Raw genomic sequence first — 18,200 nt, 5'->3', positions numbered from 1 at the left:
AATTTTGATATTGTTGTCTGTGTTCTAAGAAAATTTTTTGAAAAATGATATTTGCTGTATCAGACTTGATAAAAGTTTCAAAAGGATTTAAGTATTGTACTTCAGGGATTTTCCAAGGTGGGAAAGCATTTTCCGGCTGAGGAGTTGCATGTAGATACAATAGATTAAGGTCTAAAAGAATATTATGAACTCTCGTAAAAAAGACAGGGATGAATGATTTTCGGGCACCTTGCAAGCGAACTAAAAAGGGACGAAGTTTAAAATCATAAAATGGATGATTAATGTTTGATTGAATTTTAAAATAATAATTAAGAGATAAAAATTGTCTTCTTAATTCAAGGGCTGGTTCACAGGTTTCAACATACAAGCTTTTAACAGGGGATGTCCTGAAAGCACCTGAACAAAGACGGAGAGCTATGTGGTGAATAGGATCCAGTTTTTGCAAAATGCTTTTCCTAGCAGAACCGTATATAGAGGAACCATAATCCAGCTTGGAAAGTATAACGGATTTGTATATTTTAATCATAGAATTTCTGTCGGCTCCCCATGCTGTAGTTGATAAGACTTTTAAAATGTTTAAAGAGTTTTCACACCTTTTACGTAAAAGTTTTATATGCGACTGAAAGGTGAGTTTTTTATCAAAGATAATGCCCAGAAAGCGAATTTCATTTAAAAATGGTACTGGCTGATCATATAGTGTTAGATCAGGATCAAAATGAAGGTTACGTTTCCGACAGAAGTGCACACCAGCCGTCAGATTTGGTTAAGCTTGTGAAAGGATTTAAATAATGAAAAACAGGAATTTTCCAAGGAGGGAACTTATTTTTCGGTTGAAGGGTTACGTTTAAATAGAGTTGATTTAAATCTGCAAGAATGTTATGTACTCTCATATGAAATACAGGAATGAAGGATTGCCTGGCTTCGGCTAATCGAATCAAGAATGGGAGCAACTCAAAATCATGAAATGGATGATTTATGTTCGATTTAATCCTAAAGTAATAGTTCAGAGAAAGCGATTGTCTTCTAGATTCAAGGGCAGGTTCGCAAGTATCAACATACAGGCTTTTAATGGGTGAAGTTCTGAAAGCTCCTGTACATAAACGAAGGGCTGCGTGGTGAATTGGGTCCAATTTTTGCAAAATACTTTTCCTGGCAGAACCATAAATTACAGAGCCATAATCGAGCTTAGAGAGTACAGTCGCCTTGTAAATCTTAAGCATGGAGATTCTATCAGCCCCCCAAGCTGTAGTCGATAATACTTTCAGAATATTTAGAGACCTTTCACATTTTTTCCGTAACTGCTGTATATGAGGCAGAAAGGTAAGCTTTTTGTCAAAGATAACACCTAAAAAACGAATTTCATTGACAAATGGTATATTTTCTCCATTTAATTTTAGTTCAGGGTCCAAATGAATATTGCGTTTACGACAGAAATGAACACAAGCGGTTTTCGATGTAGAAATAGTAAAGCCATTATTGTTACACCATTGAGTAATACTATTGATTGCAATCTGCAGTTGTCTTTGGATAAAATTCATATTCTCTCCTGTACATGATATGTACAGGTCGTCAACATATAACGATCCTTTCACAAAAGGGGATAGTTGTTTTAAAATGTTATTTATTTTTATGACAAAAAGGGTTACGCTTAAAACACTACCCTGGGGAACACCCTCCTCCTGAATAAAAAAATCTGAAAGTTCTGTTTGCACTCTGACCTGAAATTTTCTGAGTTTTAAAAAGTTCTTTATAAAAATGGGAAGATTTCCTCTTAATCCGAGATCATGCAAGTCTTCTAAAATCCCATACCTCCAAGTTCTGTCGTAGGCTTTTTCAATATCAAAAAATATGGCAACTAAGTGTTTTCTCTGTAGAAAAGAGAGGCGAATATCAGTTTCAAGAGCCAAAAGATTATCGATAGTGCAACGACCTTTTCTAAATCCACTCTGGGATGGGTGTAACAATTTATTGTCTTCCAGGTAATAAATTAATCTGTTATTTATCATTCTTTCCAGCACTTTACAAAGACAACTCGTCAAAGCTATTGGACGGTAGTTAGATGGATTAGTCGGATCTTTGCCCGGTTTTAATAGAGGGGTAATTACGGCCTGTTGCCAAATTGTGGGAAATTGGTGTTCTCTCCAAATGCGGTTGTACAGATGTAGCAAATTCTTCTGAGACTCTATTGTTAGATGTTTGATCATGGTATAGGTGATATTATCTGGACCAGGTGCAGATTCATGCATCTTTGAGAGGCTTGTTTGAAATTCCCGGAGACTAAAGTCACAGTTGTAAGATTGATTAATTTTAGAATCAAAATGAAATTTTTGTTTTTCTGCTTTCTTTTTGTTCTCCAAAATCGTAAGGGGGTAATTTTCGCTACTGCTTGTATGGGCTAAAGATGAAGCGATGGTATTTGCAATATCCTTTAAGGTGGATATTGTTCTTCCATTATCAACTAAAACAGAAACACTATTCGATTGAGAGACACCAGAGATTGTTTTAATTTTATACCAAAGTTTTTTGCTGGATATTGTTGATGTTATGCCGGAAACAAACTTCTGCCATGACGCTCTGCGGCTAAGTCTTTGGATTCTTCTGGATTCGGCTTTTGTCTTTTTAAAAATAATAAAATTTTCGGTTGTGGGTCGTCTGCGGAATATATCCCAAGCCTTCCTTTGTTTCTTATAAGCCTGTTTGCAGTCATCATTCCACCAAGGTTTATTTTGTTTTCTGTAATTACCAGTAGTCTTGGGTATTGATTTATCTGCTGTTTCAATTATGGTTTTGACAATATAATTAAGTGCATCTTCGATAGTGGCAGACCTAATAATTTCAGAATCAATATTGGCTAATGAAGTGAACTTTTGCCAGTTGGCTGCATTTAAAATATATTTAGGTGGCCGGAAATTACTATTTGAATTCTGTCTACTGTCGGTTATAATTAATGGAAAATGGTCACTGTTGTACAGATTATTGTCAACTGTTAAATTCAAAAAAGGCAGGAGAGATGGAGAGCAAATTGCGAGGTCAACTGAATGAAATGTACGTGTGGGTAAATGAAAATGGGTCTTTTCATCAGAGTTTAAGAGACTTAAATTATGATCTGAGAGAAATTTTTCAATCTGCAGACCACGAGAATTACTATCAGAATTACCCCATAAGGGACTATGGCCGTTAAGATCGCCAATAATTATAAAAGGAGGTGGAAGTTGATAAATCAAATTATTAAGATCTATTTGACTGACATTTTCATTTGGAGGTAAGTAAATATTGCAAACGGTAATTAAAGATTGTGTTTGGATACGTATAGCCACAGCCTGCAGATTGGTATTAAGGGCCAATGGCATGGAAGGGGTATCAGCTGCAGCAAGTATTGCAACACCACCAGAAACACGTTCTCGGATATTATGTTTACTATAAATTTTATAATGACGGATATTATGTTTGTCTGTTTTGAGGTAAGTCTCTTGCAGTGCAATAATGGCGGGGTGATGTTTGTTAATAAGATCCTTTAATTCAGCATTCTTGTTTTGAAAACCACGACAGTTCCAGGAAATGAAAGAGGCCATGAAAGAAAAAAACACACAAAAGGGGAACACCGCCTGAGACAGAATAAAAACCACTAAGGAGAAGTGGGAAGGACTTCGCTGTCGCTGGTAAGCATTTCATCATCGGACAGATGCACTTTGAGGAGGGGATCTTTATTATGTTCTTCACTCGTTTTTTTAATAGAATCCTTCAAAAAATCTTCTTTAGTAGGGACACTATTTGTAAGAGAATTTATAATGTCTTGATCTCTTTTCTCAGCAAGTCTTCTTGCGCGTTTCGCAGATTTTGATTCTTTTAATTTTACCAATTCAGTAGATTTTTGTTCCAGTTTTTTATCTTCTCGAGCTTTTTTAGAATTTCTTTTTAATGGAGAACCCCCTTTTGAAGAAGGCGTATTGGAGATGAGAGCTTTATCTGATGCATTATTGATATTTGATGAAACCGTTGTAGAAGATGCAAGAATATTTGATTGTAATTCTCTAATATCAACTGCAGAGGAAGTAACAGTTGGAGGAATTATTTGTGCAATAGCTTGGTTGGTAGGATTCTGGGACATGGTAGAAGCAGAAGAAGTTTTTTCCCATGATTTTTTTATCTCAAGCAGTGCTAGCCAGTCGCTTTTCTTTATTGTAATTGTTTCATTATCTACTGAAGGATGTGTGGTTGCAAATGCTGTAGAAGTGGAACCTGTTTGATCATTTCTTAATTTTTTCTCAAAAATTGTTTGCGAGGGATTTAAAGCTGCTGAATAGGAGAGACCTGGTTGGGGGGTTCTATCGTTTACTATTTTCCGCGCTTCTGGAAATGAAATGTTTCGGGTAATTTTAACCGTTTGTATCTCTTTCTCTTGTTTGTATCGTGGGCAGGATTTTGAATAAGCTGGATGTTCTGCTGAACAGTTGCAACATTTTGGTATGGTAGATGAGCAGGCATTACTTTCATGGTCTGGAAGAGAGCAGAAAACACATATTTGTTTAGAAGATTTACAAGCTGTTATTGTGTGACCAAATTTTTGACATTTAAAACATCGAAGTGGATTTGGTATGTAATGTTTAACAGGACAATTAATGTAAGCAATTTTGACAGATTTCGGCAACACAGGAGTATCAAATGTAAGTATTATGTTTTGTTGGGAAATTTTGATTATTTCTTTTTATTGATATTCTACGAACTGATATGACTTTTTGTGCTTTGAGAGCGTCAAGGATATCTTCTTCAGTATCCCTGTTAAATTCACTTTGTGAAATAACACCTCTTGAATGGTTTAATGTCCGATGTGGACTGACATTAACTTCAATATTTGCTATTTTGTCAAGTTTTGATATATTTTCAGATTGTTTTGAATTTGCAATTTCAACAAGTAGGTTTCCACTGTTTAGTTTCTTGATAGATTTTACTTCTCCAACCATTGAAAGAATTGTTTTGTGAATTAAAATAGGAGATAAATTATTTAAAGTATTTTTTTCAGCACTGATAACAAAAAATTTCGGATAAGCATTACTAATGTGTGAATTAAAAGTTGCCATGCGACATCAGAAAAGATTCGGGTCCGACGGCATCGCCCACCACGGAGCCCAACATGGGATGGTAGTTACCGGCTCTGGAAAATCCCAACCTCGGCACTTGCCATAATGCTAGCCGGAGCCTATACGCTCGGAGTCACCCCCGGGGACAGTGACCACCCTTAACGCCAAGCCCAAGGAGTGACCCCTTCGCTTGATCCCCTTGAGCAGCCCAGTCATAAGTCTAGGATACCGGCCGATTGATACACCGGGGACCGAAATGTACCACCCGTCTAATGGGTCGCCACGCACGGCCAACACGTGGGGTTTTGGCTGTCCATGAGAAGCAAGAGGCAAACAGAGTGGCGACAGCTTCTCATGGAGAGCTCCCTCGCTTGCCGTCGAGGGATAGAAGAGATACAGCAGACAGCAGAAGGTGTAGAGGAGATTAAACATAAATGGAGTAAAGGTCCCTGGGAACCTCGGGATTGGGACACCCGTACTCACCTATAGTAGGTGAGCCCCTGAGGGGGCACTTTTTCTGGACGTAGCCAAAGCCTTTGATAAAATTTGGCACGAAGGTCTTTTATTCAAGTGCATGCGACTTGGATTTTCGGCGCAATTTGTCAAAATTTTACGCTCGTACCTACTTTCTCGTAATTTTCGGGTACGAGTTAATGATGTAATTTCTTCCCCCAGACCAATCCGAAGCGGTTGTGCGCAAGGAAGTTTACTCTCTCCAACTCTTTTTAACATTTATGTTAACGATCTACCTAGAGCTAGCAATTGTCACTTAGCAATTTTTGCAGACGATACCGCCATTCTTACACAGCATAGAGATCCAAACATAGTCATAGCAAACATTCAACAGTACATGACCATTTTGCAGTGCTGGCTCATCGGCTGGAAAATAAAAGTCAACCCAAGTAAATGCGCGTGCCTCCTATTTACTAAAAAAGTGAATATGCCTGACCTAGCCCCAATCCAAATATTCGGCCAACCCGTCCCCTTTGTAAATGAATACAAATACTTAGGGTTACTTTTAGACGCAAAATTAAGCTTTAATAGTCATATTAAAGCAGCCCTCTCCAAAGCTACCAAAATGAGTTGTAAACTCAACAGCTTAATTGCTCCATGGAACCAGCTATCGATTAGGCTCAAGCTTCTGCTCTACAAAGCCATTTTAAGACCAATACTGATGTACGGCTCCCAAATATGGGGGGCGACATCAGCCACTAACATCAAGAGGTTGCAAGTTTTTCAAAACAGACAACTGAGGAAAATAGTTAACGCACCCTGGTACGTCAGAGGAAAAATAATACATAACGACCTCAAAATTGAACCTGTTTCGGAATTTATTAAAAGAACGTCAATTAAGTTCTTTGAAAAATTACCCCAGATTCGCAACGAGTTACTCAATCTACCTGCATACGATCCTGCTTTACCCAGCTCTAGGAAAAGACCTAGAGCTGCAATTGATAATATTTACATTAATTTCCCAGCCGTAAAAAAGCTGAGGACATCGTAACTCTGTTGCCAATTTGGTGGTTTAAAATTCTCAAAATTATTACTGTTTAGGCCCTAGATAGCTACGATGTGCTACACGCGTGAAAATTTTCTGTAATTTTTATTCAGCCCAGTTATGATCAGTCCCCCATAGAAAAAAGGCACGTACAACGTAAATCCATTAAAATTATCTATTTACCCCATAAATAATCTTTTTATTATTTTAATTAATTAAATTAGATCAAATATTGAAAAATATGTATAAATTAAATTAATTACCAAATTTCATGACGTTAGAGCTTTACTGCGCTCGTCTAAACTAGCTCAATTAAATTTAACTTTCCCTAAACTAACAAATTAAAGTATCTATTCCAAATTATGATGTGGAGGTGCTCGTGACCACTTTGTCACATCGCGGAACTCCGAAACATCACGACGTTGCCGTTGCCGAGAAAAGATCGAAGACGAAGGAACATTTTTCCCCATTTTGAGTCTCCAGCTATGGAGGGAGACGGACGCTCTGAGGACTCTAGCAGTGTTCTTAGTGATAAGTCCTATTACAGTGGAAAAGCCAGTTGCGCTTCAGAATTTATTAAAAGCATCCAAAACCACTGCCGACAATTAAAGAATTGGAAGAGAGAAATTAACTCAGCTGATTGCAAAGCTTATAACGTCAATAGACAGCTAAATGGAGATTGTAGCCTCTCTGAAAAGGCGGAACTTTTGAAACGTCTAGATGATCTAAACAGAATAATTGAACACAACAAAGAAAAACTAAATACCGCAAAACCATGCATCAATAAAGGATGCCGTACCCATGATGGAAACAGGAACTTATGTGCATACATTTCCACATCCCAAGAAAGAATGCTCAGACTAAACTACACTGCGTTGACTTTTAAAGACACGTTACAACAAATGAAAGAAAATAAACTGGAACACACAGCCCAGTATCTCGAGGACTACACCAAATTAAAGGAAATTCAAGCGGATATCAGGAATATTGCAAACGAACTGGATGACATAACCCCCTGCCCCTTGGAAAACTGTGAAAGGCATACCCCTGACATCGTTAAGCAGCCACTTCAAACTGAAAACCTAGAACATACAGAAAGCAAGTACAATAATCCTGAAGAAATGGAAACCGAACTGCCCTTCCAACCTGTTGACAGAAAACATTCTTCAAAAAGAAAAAATTCCGTTGAAAACCCAGAAGTCACCACCAGAAACAAATTCCAGATTTTAGAAGAAGAAGCACAGCAACCAAGAAAAGAAATCCCCCCCCCCCCATCCAGATGAAATTAACAGAAGGATATAACTTAGTACTGCAGCAGCTCAACAGAAAATACCCCAAATCTGAAAATAGCTATTCTAATGGATTTATTAAGATCACCCCAGGCAGCGATGAAGAGAGACAGGGAATCCTGGAATTCCTGACTGAAAAGAAGCTAGAACACATCATCTCCGAAGACCCCTCCGAAAGAAACATTAAAATCATCATTAAGGGACTGCCTCTCAATCAAGATATAAATGACCTGAAACAAGAACTAGAAGCAAAAAATTTCAACATTGGACGCATCTCACAGCTCAAAAATTTTAGAAATAAGACCCTCTACCCTATTTTCCTGGTGGAAGTCAAGAAAACTGGAAATTTTAAAAACATCTACAATCTCAGAATCCTGTCCTACATCAGAGTTAAAATAGAAACGTACAGAAGACCTGCAAAAGCAACAATGTGTTTTAGATGTGCAGGATTTTATCACAGCGCTCGGAATTGCAGATGCAATCCGCGCTGTATAAAATGTAATGGTAATCACCCCACAAATGAGTTCTCTCTGAAGGAAAAAGTACAAGATCCCATATGCATTAATTGTAATAATACAGGACATCTGGCCGCATGGAACCCATCAGGGGCTCACCTACTATAGGTGAGTACGGGTGTCCCAATCCCGAGGTTCCCAGGGATCTTTACTCCCTTTATGTTTACTCTCCACTGCGCCTTCTGCTGTCTCCTTTTTTCTTCTATCCCTCGACGGCAAGCGAGGGAGCTCTCCATGAGAAGCTGTCGCCGCTCTGTTTGCTTCCTGCTTCTCATGGACAGCCAAAACCCCACGTGTTGGCCGTGCGTGGCAACCCATTTGACAGACGGGTGGTGTACTGTGGTCCCCTGTGCATCAATCGGCTGGTCGCTAGCCACCTAAGTGGTTAGTTTGCTAGGGATCAAGCGAAGGGGTTACTCCTTGGGCTTGGCGTTAAGGGTGGTCACTGTCCCCGGGGGTAACTCCGAGCGTATAGGTTTCGGGTAGCGCTAGGGTAAGCGCCGAGGCTGGGAATGGCCAGAGCCGGTGGCTGCCTTCCCTTGTTGGGCTCCGTGGTGGGCGGTGCCGTCGGACCCGAAATTTTATCAATATCGCATGGGCTCCTCCCGGAAATCTCCCTTCAGTGGGCATCGCAAAATACCTAATCTCACTACCAACCTTCCACTTTTTGACCGTTATTTTATACTTAAACGAATTAGTGATAAAAACGAAAATTTTAATTCTGTATCACCTTTTCTAGTGCAGAAAGCAATCACTGCAACAATTGGCGAAGTCTCTGCAATACGGAAAATGCGTTCTGGTGACTTGCTGATCGAAGTTTCTACGAAAAGACAAGCACAGCAAGTAATAAAAATGAAAGCTATAGCTCACATCCCTGTAACCGCTGCCTCTCACACATCTCTAAATTTTTCCAAGGGTGTAATAACATGTGGTGAATTGTTCAATGTCCCCCTTGAAGAAATCACTGCGGAATTGAAACCCCAAGGAGTGACTCACGTACGCCAAATTTCCATTAGGCGGGATGAACAACTCCTTCCCACAAAGCATTATATCCTTACATTTCATAGACCAACAATCCCAGAATTCATATATGCTGGATACATTAAACTACCTGTCCGACAATACATCCCAAACCCCTTGAGATGTTTTAAATGCCAGCGTTTCGGCCATTCGAAGATTAATTGCCGCGGGACTCTAACATGCGCCCGCTGTGCAGGAAAAGACCACGATAGTGAACAGTGTAACGCCCCCGAAAAATGCGTGAACTGTGGAGGCTGTCATACATCGTTTTCTCGAGTCTGCGAACGCTGGAAAGTTGAAAAACAAATAACCTCCATTAAATTTAAAGAATCTATTTCGTATCCTGAAGCAAGAAAAAAAGTATTAGCTCAAACACCCAAACCTGGTGTGAGTTATGCTACCGTTGCAAAAACACCTTTCTGTGTCAACTGTAAATGTACAAATTGTGTAAAATACAACCCTCAAACTACAACTATTGAAAAATCTTCCGATTCTGAGGTAGAAAATACAGCATCCAGTACACCTGAAACTAACAAACCATTTCGATCTAAACCAAACTCTAATTCGCAAAGATCACTTAAGCTAAAGCTTTCAAAACGGGGACTCTCGCCAAAAGATTTAAGATCAAAGCTAAAAAAATCTACAGCACAAAATTCCGTCGCTTTGGGACTTGCGACGAAAGGTAATGTCCATAAGGACTTAACGTCCATTTTTGGCTCACCTAAAAGTCCCGATTCCATTTCCCTCCATCCATCTGACGAGGAGGATGAATTACAAATGAGTTGCGATGTTTCGCCAACTCTTGATAACACTTGCCATTATAAACTCGATACTTCTGTTACTTGATGGGAGCTTTCATCTCTTGGAACTGTCGTGGTCTTCGGTCCAAAGTTCTTGGCATCAAGCATATTATTAATCGGCTCCATCCTGCTTGTTTTGCTTTTCAAGAAACATTCCTGAAACCTGACATTGCTGTGAAAATCCGTGGCTACAACTGTGCTCGGAAAGATGCTAATACGGGAAATAATACTTCCGGTGGTGTTTGCATCTTAACGTCCAACCTGTACCCGAGCTCTCATTTAAATTTACACACCTCTCTACAAGCTGTGGCTGTTCAAGTCCACTTACGAACCCTTGTCACAGTTTGTAACATTTATTTGCCGCCACACACTGTCATCAATCAACATGAACTTAATAGTTTAGTGGACCAATTACCCAAACCTTTCTTGCTTCTTGGCGATTTTAATGCTCATAGTACTTTGTGGGGTTCGGAAAGCACAAATTCTCGTGGGCGACAGATTGAACGGTTTATCACTGATAACTCTCTCTGTCTGCTCAATAATGACGAGAAAACCTATTTCCACGAACCCACACGAACATTTCACAGTCTAGATCTGGCTATTTGCTCTCCCGACCTCTTTCCGTTACTCAATTTTACGGTTGGGAGTGATCTCTATGATAGTGATCACTTCCCCTTAATGGTCTCCTATGCTGATAGAGGTGGAGCGACTTCTTGTCCCCCCACGTTTCCTATTCAAGCGGGCGGACTGGACTGCTTTCATGCACCTGGCAAGAATTTCGGAAGATATGGTCAGAACGACTGATATTGCAGAGGCAGTACAAAATGTAGTTGACTGCTTAATTGATGCTGCGAACAATTCCATTCCCAAAAGCTCCCCACGTCCGAGGAAATTCCTGAGACCGTGGTGGAATGAAGCTTGCCGCGACAGTCACCGCGAACAAAAAAAGCGGTGGAATATCTTCAGAAGATATCCCACAACAGATAATTTAATTGCTTTTAAACGTGCTAGAGCTAATGCTCGTCGTATCCGTAGAAAAACCCAGAGAGAATCTTGGATTCATTTCATCTCTTCCATCACAGCCTTTACTTCTTCGAAACTACTCTGGAAGAAGGTTAAAGCAGCTAATGGTATTTACAAAGAGTTTTCTATTCCTGTTCTGGAGACAGAAAATGGAAGTGTATCTTCCCCATTAGATGTCGCCAATGCTCTTGGATATGCATTTGCACAGGTGTCTTCTGATGATTCATGTAAGCCTTCATTTGTAGAAATTAAGAATCGCGCACAACAGAAAAAGTTGTGTTTTTCTACTCGAAAATCCTTTCCATACAATTCGGAATTTAAATTGCACGAATTGCTAACGGCTTTATCGAAGACTCATGATACCAGTCCTGGTCCAGATGGAATCACATATAACATGCTTCGCCATTTGTCTGCCACTTCTCTTTCCAATCTGTTAATTTTATTTAATCGTATTTGGATTGAACAGAAGTTCCCATCACAATGGCATGAAGCTATTGTGATTCCAATCCTGAAACCCGGCAAGGACTCCTCTAACCCTCTTCACTATAGGCCTATCGCACTCACAAGTTGTCTATGCAAGACACTTGAGCGCATGGTTAATGCCCGTCTTGTATTTGAACTGGAAAGGAAAGAATGCATCCCGTTGCTTCAAAGTGGTTTTCGCAGAGGAAGGTCGACATTTGATAATATTGTGTTACTTGAAACTCAAATTCGCAATGCATTTGTCCGTCGAAATCATCTGGTCTCTGTCTTCTTTGACATTGAAAAGGCCTATGACCGTACCTGGCGGTTTGGTATTCTCTCTGCACTATCAAAATTTGGATTGAAGGGAAATTTACCCATGTTTTTAAAACATTTTTTATCGTTGCGCACATTTCGTGTTCGGGTCGGTAATTTATATTCCGATCCTTTTATTCAAGCTGAGGGTGTTCCACAGGGAAGTATCCTCAGTGTTACACTTCTTATCAGTTATTTTAGTCAAATTCTTAATGTTTTACCCTCATCTATTCAAGCTACGTTATATGTTGATGATCTTCAGATCTCCTGCCAAGGGAGCAATATGCGCTTAATAGAGCGCCAATTGCAGGTTGCCGTTAATAAACTGGTAGGATGGTGCGATAAAAACGGGCATACCATTTCTCCTGAAAAAAGTCAATGCATTCACTTTTGTAGAAGACGAGCCATTCATTTGGATCCTTCAATCCATATTGGGAATGTTGAAATACCTGTGGTCAATGAAATAAAATTTCTAGGAATAATATTTGACCGTAAGCTCACTTTCCTTCCGCATATTCTACATCTGCGGAAGAAGTGTGACAGGTCATTAAATATTCTTAAAGTTCTTTCCAGAACCACTTGGGGAGCAGATCGCACTTCCTTGCTCCGAATTTACGAATCATTGACTTTATCCCGTATTGATTACGGATGTATGGTGTATGACTCTGCGCGTTCTACGGTCTTACGTAGACTTGACACTGTACACCATTCAGCTTTGCGAATTTGCTCTGGTGCATTTCGAACCTCACCAATGCAAAGTCTTTATGCTCTCTGCCATCAGTTACCACTTGGTTTAAGACGAAAAAAATTATCCGTACAGTACTACTTTCGAGTTTTGTCTTTTCCGAAGCACCCCTTGTCCTCTGTGACATTTCCGGTTAGTCTTCGAAGACTTCATAATGCTCGACCTTCCCACATTCTCCCATTTTTCGAGAGAGCTAAATCTCTTCTTCGTGATTCCGAGCTCCATGATAAGATGATACAGACTGCTGATCTCTTTTCCTTTCCCCCATGGAATATGCCTCAGTTTCCCTTTCTAAATCCCTTCTCTAGTTTTGAGAAGCAGAATACTGCCCCTATTGTCTACCAGAATCTCTTTAATTCTCATCACTGTCAGTATCTAGATTACTTAAAAGTTTTTACGGATGGTTCAAAGTCAGATGGTCATGTTGGTTGCGGAATTGTTTTCGATACTGATATATTCAGTTACCGCCTAGACACATCTCTTTCAGTTCTATCTGCTGAATTATTGGCAATTTTTTATGCTCTTCAGAGGATTTCACTCTCTTCTGAGCGAAAATTTTGTATCTATACTGACAGTATGGGCTCATTGAAAATACTTTCCAGTATTCAAAATCGGATTCATCCAGTTGCCGTGGAAATCCTAGATCTTCTAAGGATTCTCGAAAACAGGGGGTTTGAGATACTATTTTGCTGGATTCCGAGTCATGTTGGAATCACTGGTAATGAGCTCGCGGATAATGCTGCAAAGAGTTCGTCTTTGCTTATACAGAGAGACATCCCATTTAGTGATGCGAAAAATGCAATCCAACGTCATTTTTACTCACTCTGGCAGGAGTCATGGAACAATCAAATTAATAACAAACTTCACACGATAAAACCTTTTATTTCTTTCTGGCCTTGTTTACCAGTGCGAGAGCTAGACGTTAAATTATCTAGACTCCGCATTGGCCACACACGTCTTACACATAAACATCTTTTATTCGGCGATCGAGCTCCATTTTGCATGAGATGCAAAGTAATTTTAACGGTTCATCACCTTTTGGTTGAATGTCCTGATTTTAAACATCACCGTCTAAGATTTTTTCATGCTTCAACAGTGGACATGCAAATACTAGTGGGGGAACGTCCCCATAAAAATCTTTTTAAATTTTTAAAAGCAGTTGGTTTTTATCATCTTATTTAATATTTCTTCTTATTGTCATTTTTTACACCTTGTTGATAATGTTACGAGACATTGCAATGCAATTTTGTCAATTAGTTTCCACTTTTACATTTTTATATAAGACAAGTATTTAATATTTTAACCATAGGTCTGGCGCAGTATGGCCAGGTATGGCTCTTGCGCCACTAAGCCTTACAATCCTATCCTGGCCGCATGGAAAGGTTGCCCTGCCTACCCAACAACTGCCCCATCGACAAGTAATAGAAAATCCTACGCTGACATCCTCAAAAATAGGAAAAGTAATACTGAAAAAATCGTGGAAGCAGCTCAAAATCCTCCTGCACCCAGACAGAGACCCCAGCCCCAACAACAGATACCAGATCCTACCCCAACTTCAGCAGATCACAGCCCACAAACCAACACCCTGGAAATGAAAGAACTAATAGAAACGTTAAGAGAAATAAGAAATCTTCTGAAAGAATTTCCAGGATTACTGTCAGTTGCAGCTAAATTAAAGGGAACTACTTCCAAAGAGGAAAGAAAACTCATTCTCCTTAATGCACTCCTGGACTAAGTTGAAGCTCTACCGCCCACCTACAAGTAGAAACTCTCTGATTGGCCGCCCAGATACAATAGTTTATCCGCTGCCTGGACCCTCTTCAAGACCAAAGTGCTCCTACTTCACCCTCTCCTACTCCCTTGACCGTCTGCTTTGCTATTGGCTGAGACATCTCACCCTCTCTCCCTCACCTGCCATGCGACTTTTCATCAGTCGATTTTGCTTCATTTCCTCCTCAACCATCACTGGAGACGTTCCAGTCTATGGAAACTTATTTGAAGCTAGGTCACTTCAAATTTGCTATGTTGGAGGTAGCCCACATCGGGCGGGTACTCCACAAATCTGTGCTATTTAAGACGAAGGAAGAGAGGAGCGGATTCCCGGACTAGCCCTTGTCAGGTCCAAAGCGGAACGGAGCAATCCGGCTCATCATGCTCTTCCTCAGAGGAGGAAATGGATATAATCGACGGAAGTAAAGATCAGTCCCAGCAAACCAAAGTGAACGAAGATGCAAGACCATCGACTCCGATTAATTCCCCAAGACCGATATCACCTTCATCTACCAAAGTTTCGGAGGAATTTATCTACCATCACCACATGGAGATCATCCAAGCTATCACCACAAGAAACACCGTGGGGAGCTGGGCTCAAGCTCTGAGATGCTACAAGGAGGATTCTCAGGAGTATGTGAAAATGCGTGCTGAAGTTGCAAGGGTGAGTGCTGTTTTGAACGATCCAAGAACGGACTCCAAGAAACCTTCTTGTCGTCCAACATTCCTCTCAAACTACGTGGTTACAACAGTGTTCGGAAGGATACAATCCATGGAACTGGTGGCGTTTGTATCCTTACATCTAACTTATACCCGAGCACAGTTCTCACTTTGCACACTACATTGCAGGCTGTGGCTGTGCAAGTTCATGCTCGAAAATTAGTCACAGTTTGTAGCATTTATTTACCACCACACGATTTGATTAACCAACATGATCTTGATAATCTTATGGACCAGCTACCCGCGCCTTTTCTGTTATTTGGCGATTTTAACGGCCACAGTATCTTGTGGGGCTCTGATAGTACAAATTCTCGCGGGCGACAGATCGAACGGTTCATATCTGATAACTGTCTCTGTCTCCTTAACAGTGACGAGAAAACCTACTTTCATGAGCCCACACGTACCTTCCACAGCTTAGACTTGGCCATATGCTCTCCTGATATCCTACCTTTGCTTAATTTTATAGTCGGAAGTGATCTCCATGATAGTGATCACTTCCCTTTAATAGTCTCCTATACTGAAACTGATTTCAAGCAATGTCCACCACGTTATGTCTTTCAGAGGGCTGATTGGGCTGCTTTCATGCAACAAGCAGTGATTTCTGAGAATATGGTCAGCATGGCCGACATTACACACGCAATACAAAGTGTCGTCGACTGTTTACTTAAAGCCGCCAATAATACCATACCTAAAAGTTCCCCACGTATGCGAAAATTTCGAAGACCGTGGTGGAACGAAGCCTGCCGCGATAGTTACAGGGAACAAAAGAAACGGTGGAACATTTTCCGCAGGTACCCTACATCGGAGAATCTTATTGCCTTCAAACGTGCTAGAGCGAATGCTCGTCGAATTCGTCGGCGTAGCCAGAGGGAGTCCTGGTGTCGCTTTATTTCCTCAATCACATCCTTTACTTCCAGCAAATTGTTATGGAAAAAAGTCAAAGCTGCTAATGGAGTATATAAAGATTTCTCCTTCCCAGTTTTGAATACTGGAAATGGGGTGATGTCTTCTCCATTAGACGTTGCCAATACTCTCGGAGAAGCCTTTGCAAAGGTTTCCGCAGCTGATAATTACATGCCTGCTTTTATAATGGCTAAGAATCGCGCGGAACGGAAGTCTTTGCGTTTCACTACCCGAAACTCCTACTCTTACAATTCAGAATTTAGGATGAATGAATTATTGACGGCCTTGTCTAAAGCACGTGATACCAGTCCTGGTCCTGATGGAATCGCGTATAACATGCTTCGCCATTTGTCTACCACTTCTCTTTCCAACCTGTTATTTCTATTTAACCGTATTTGGAATGAACAGAAGTTCCCATCACAATGGCATGAAGCTATTGTGATTCCAATCCTGAAACCCGGCAAAGACGCCTCTAACCCTCAGCACTATAGGCCAATTGCTCTCACAAGTTGTCTATGTAAAACATTAGAGCGCATGGTTAATGCCCGTCTTGTGTTTGAGTTGGAGAAAAAAGCATGTATTCCGCCATTGCAGAATGGCTTCCGCAAGGGACGCTCGACATTGGATAATATCGTCCTTCTCGAGCATTCGTCCGGCGGAATCATCTGGTCTCCATATTCTTCGACATAGAAAAGGCTTATGACCGTGCTTGGCGTTTTGGCATTCTTGATACTCTTTCAAATTTCGGATTTAAAGGAAGTTTACCTGTGTTTTTAAAGAACTTTTTATCATTAAGAACATTTCGTGTACGCATTGGAAATTTTTATTCTGATCGTTTTATTCAAGCTGAGGGAGTTCCACAAGGAAGTATCCTCAGTGTGACGCTTTTCGTAACTCATTTTAGCCAGATTCTTAATGTGTTACCACCATCTGTTAAAGGCACATTATATGTGGATGATCTTCAGATCTCTTCCCAAGGGAGCGATATGCGCGTAATCGAACGTCAACTGCAGGTTGCGGTTAACAGGCTAGTAGACTGGTGTGATGGAAATGGACATACGATTTCTCCCGAGAAAAGTCGATGTGTTCACTTTTGCAGGAAGCGTGGCATCCATTTGGATCCTTTAATCCATATCCGGAATGCTAACATTCCTGTAGTAAACGAAGTAAAATTTTTGGGAATAATATTTGACCGTAAGCTCACTTTCCTTCCGCATGTCTTACATCTGCGGAAGAAGTGTGACAGATCAATGAACATTCTCAAAGTACTTTCTAGGACATCTTGGGGTGCTGATAGCATTTCATTACTCCGCATTTATCAAGCAGTGACACTATCACGTATTGATTACGGATGCGTGGTGTATGGCTCTGCGCGATCTGCCATTTTACGTAGATTAGACACTACACACCATTCTGCTTTAAGGATTTGTTCGGGTGCATTTCGGACTTCACCAGTGGAGAGCCTTTATGTAACCTGTCATCAGTTACCACTAAGTTTACGACGCCAAAAATTAGCTGCCCAGTACTATCTTCGAGCTGTGTCTATTCCGAAGCACCCCTTGTGTTCTATAGCTGTTCCAGCGAGTCTTCGGAGACTCTATACTGCTCGACCCTACAATATTCTACCATTCTGCGAAAGGGTTAAAATAATACTTCATGATTCGGAACTTCATGATGTAGCGATTCAGACTACAGATCTCTTTCCGTTTCCACCATGGGATATTCCTCAATTTCGTTTTCTAAATCCATTCTCAGATTTCGAGAAAACGACAACTGCTCCTGTAATTTTTCAGAAACTTTTTGATTCTCATCGTAGTCAATATTCGGACTATTTGAAAATTTTCACAGATGGGTCAAAGTCAGACGATCACGTTGGTTGTGGTATTGTTTCTGACACTAATATACTGAGCTACCGTCTCGATACAACATTCTCGGTCTTATCTGCCGAATTAGTGGCGATCCTTTATGCCCTTCAGATGATTTCACTGTCTACTGAACGAAAATTTTGCATATATACAGACAGCTTGAGTTCCTTGGAAGCACTTTCCCACTTCTGTAGTCG

At 40.4% G+C, this 18,200-nt stretch overlaps 1 protein-coding gene across 1 annotated transcript; it reads left to right on the top strand.

Annotated features, from left to right (window-relative positions):
- The first annotated feature begins 9,169 nt into the window (after positions 1 to 9,169).
- LOC129956801 (uncharacterized) lies at positions 9,170 to 10,246 on the top strand. Its single transcript, XM_056068747.1, has one exon. The coding sequence runs from the start codon at positions 9,170 to 9,172 to the stop codon at positions 10,244 to 10,246; it is 1,077 nt and encodes a 358-aa protein (XP_055924722.1).
- Positions 10,247 to 18,200: the final 7,954 nt, after the last annotated feature.

Source organism: Argiope bruennichi, chromosome 11 (genome assembly GCF_947563725.1).
Source record: "Argiope bruennichi chromosome 11, qqArgBrue1.1, whole genome shotgun sequence".
Taxonomy (NCBI): domain Eukaryota; kingdom Metazoa; phylum Arthropoda; class Arachnida; order Araneae; family Araneidae; genus Argiope; species Argiope bruennichi.
Note: the sequence above shows the minus strand (reverse complement) of the source record. Positions and strands in the feature narration are given on the sequence as shown.

Bases quoted from the DNA above. Each gene is read 5' to 3' on its own strand.
- LOC129956801 (XM_056068747.1), top strand. From the start codon at position 9,170: ATGCGTTCTGGTGACTTGCTGATCGAAGTTTCTACGAAAAGACAAGCA.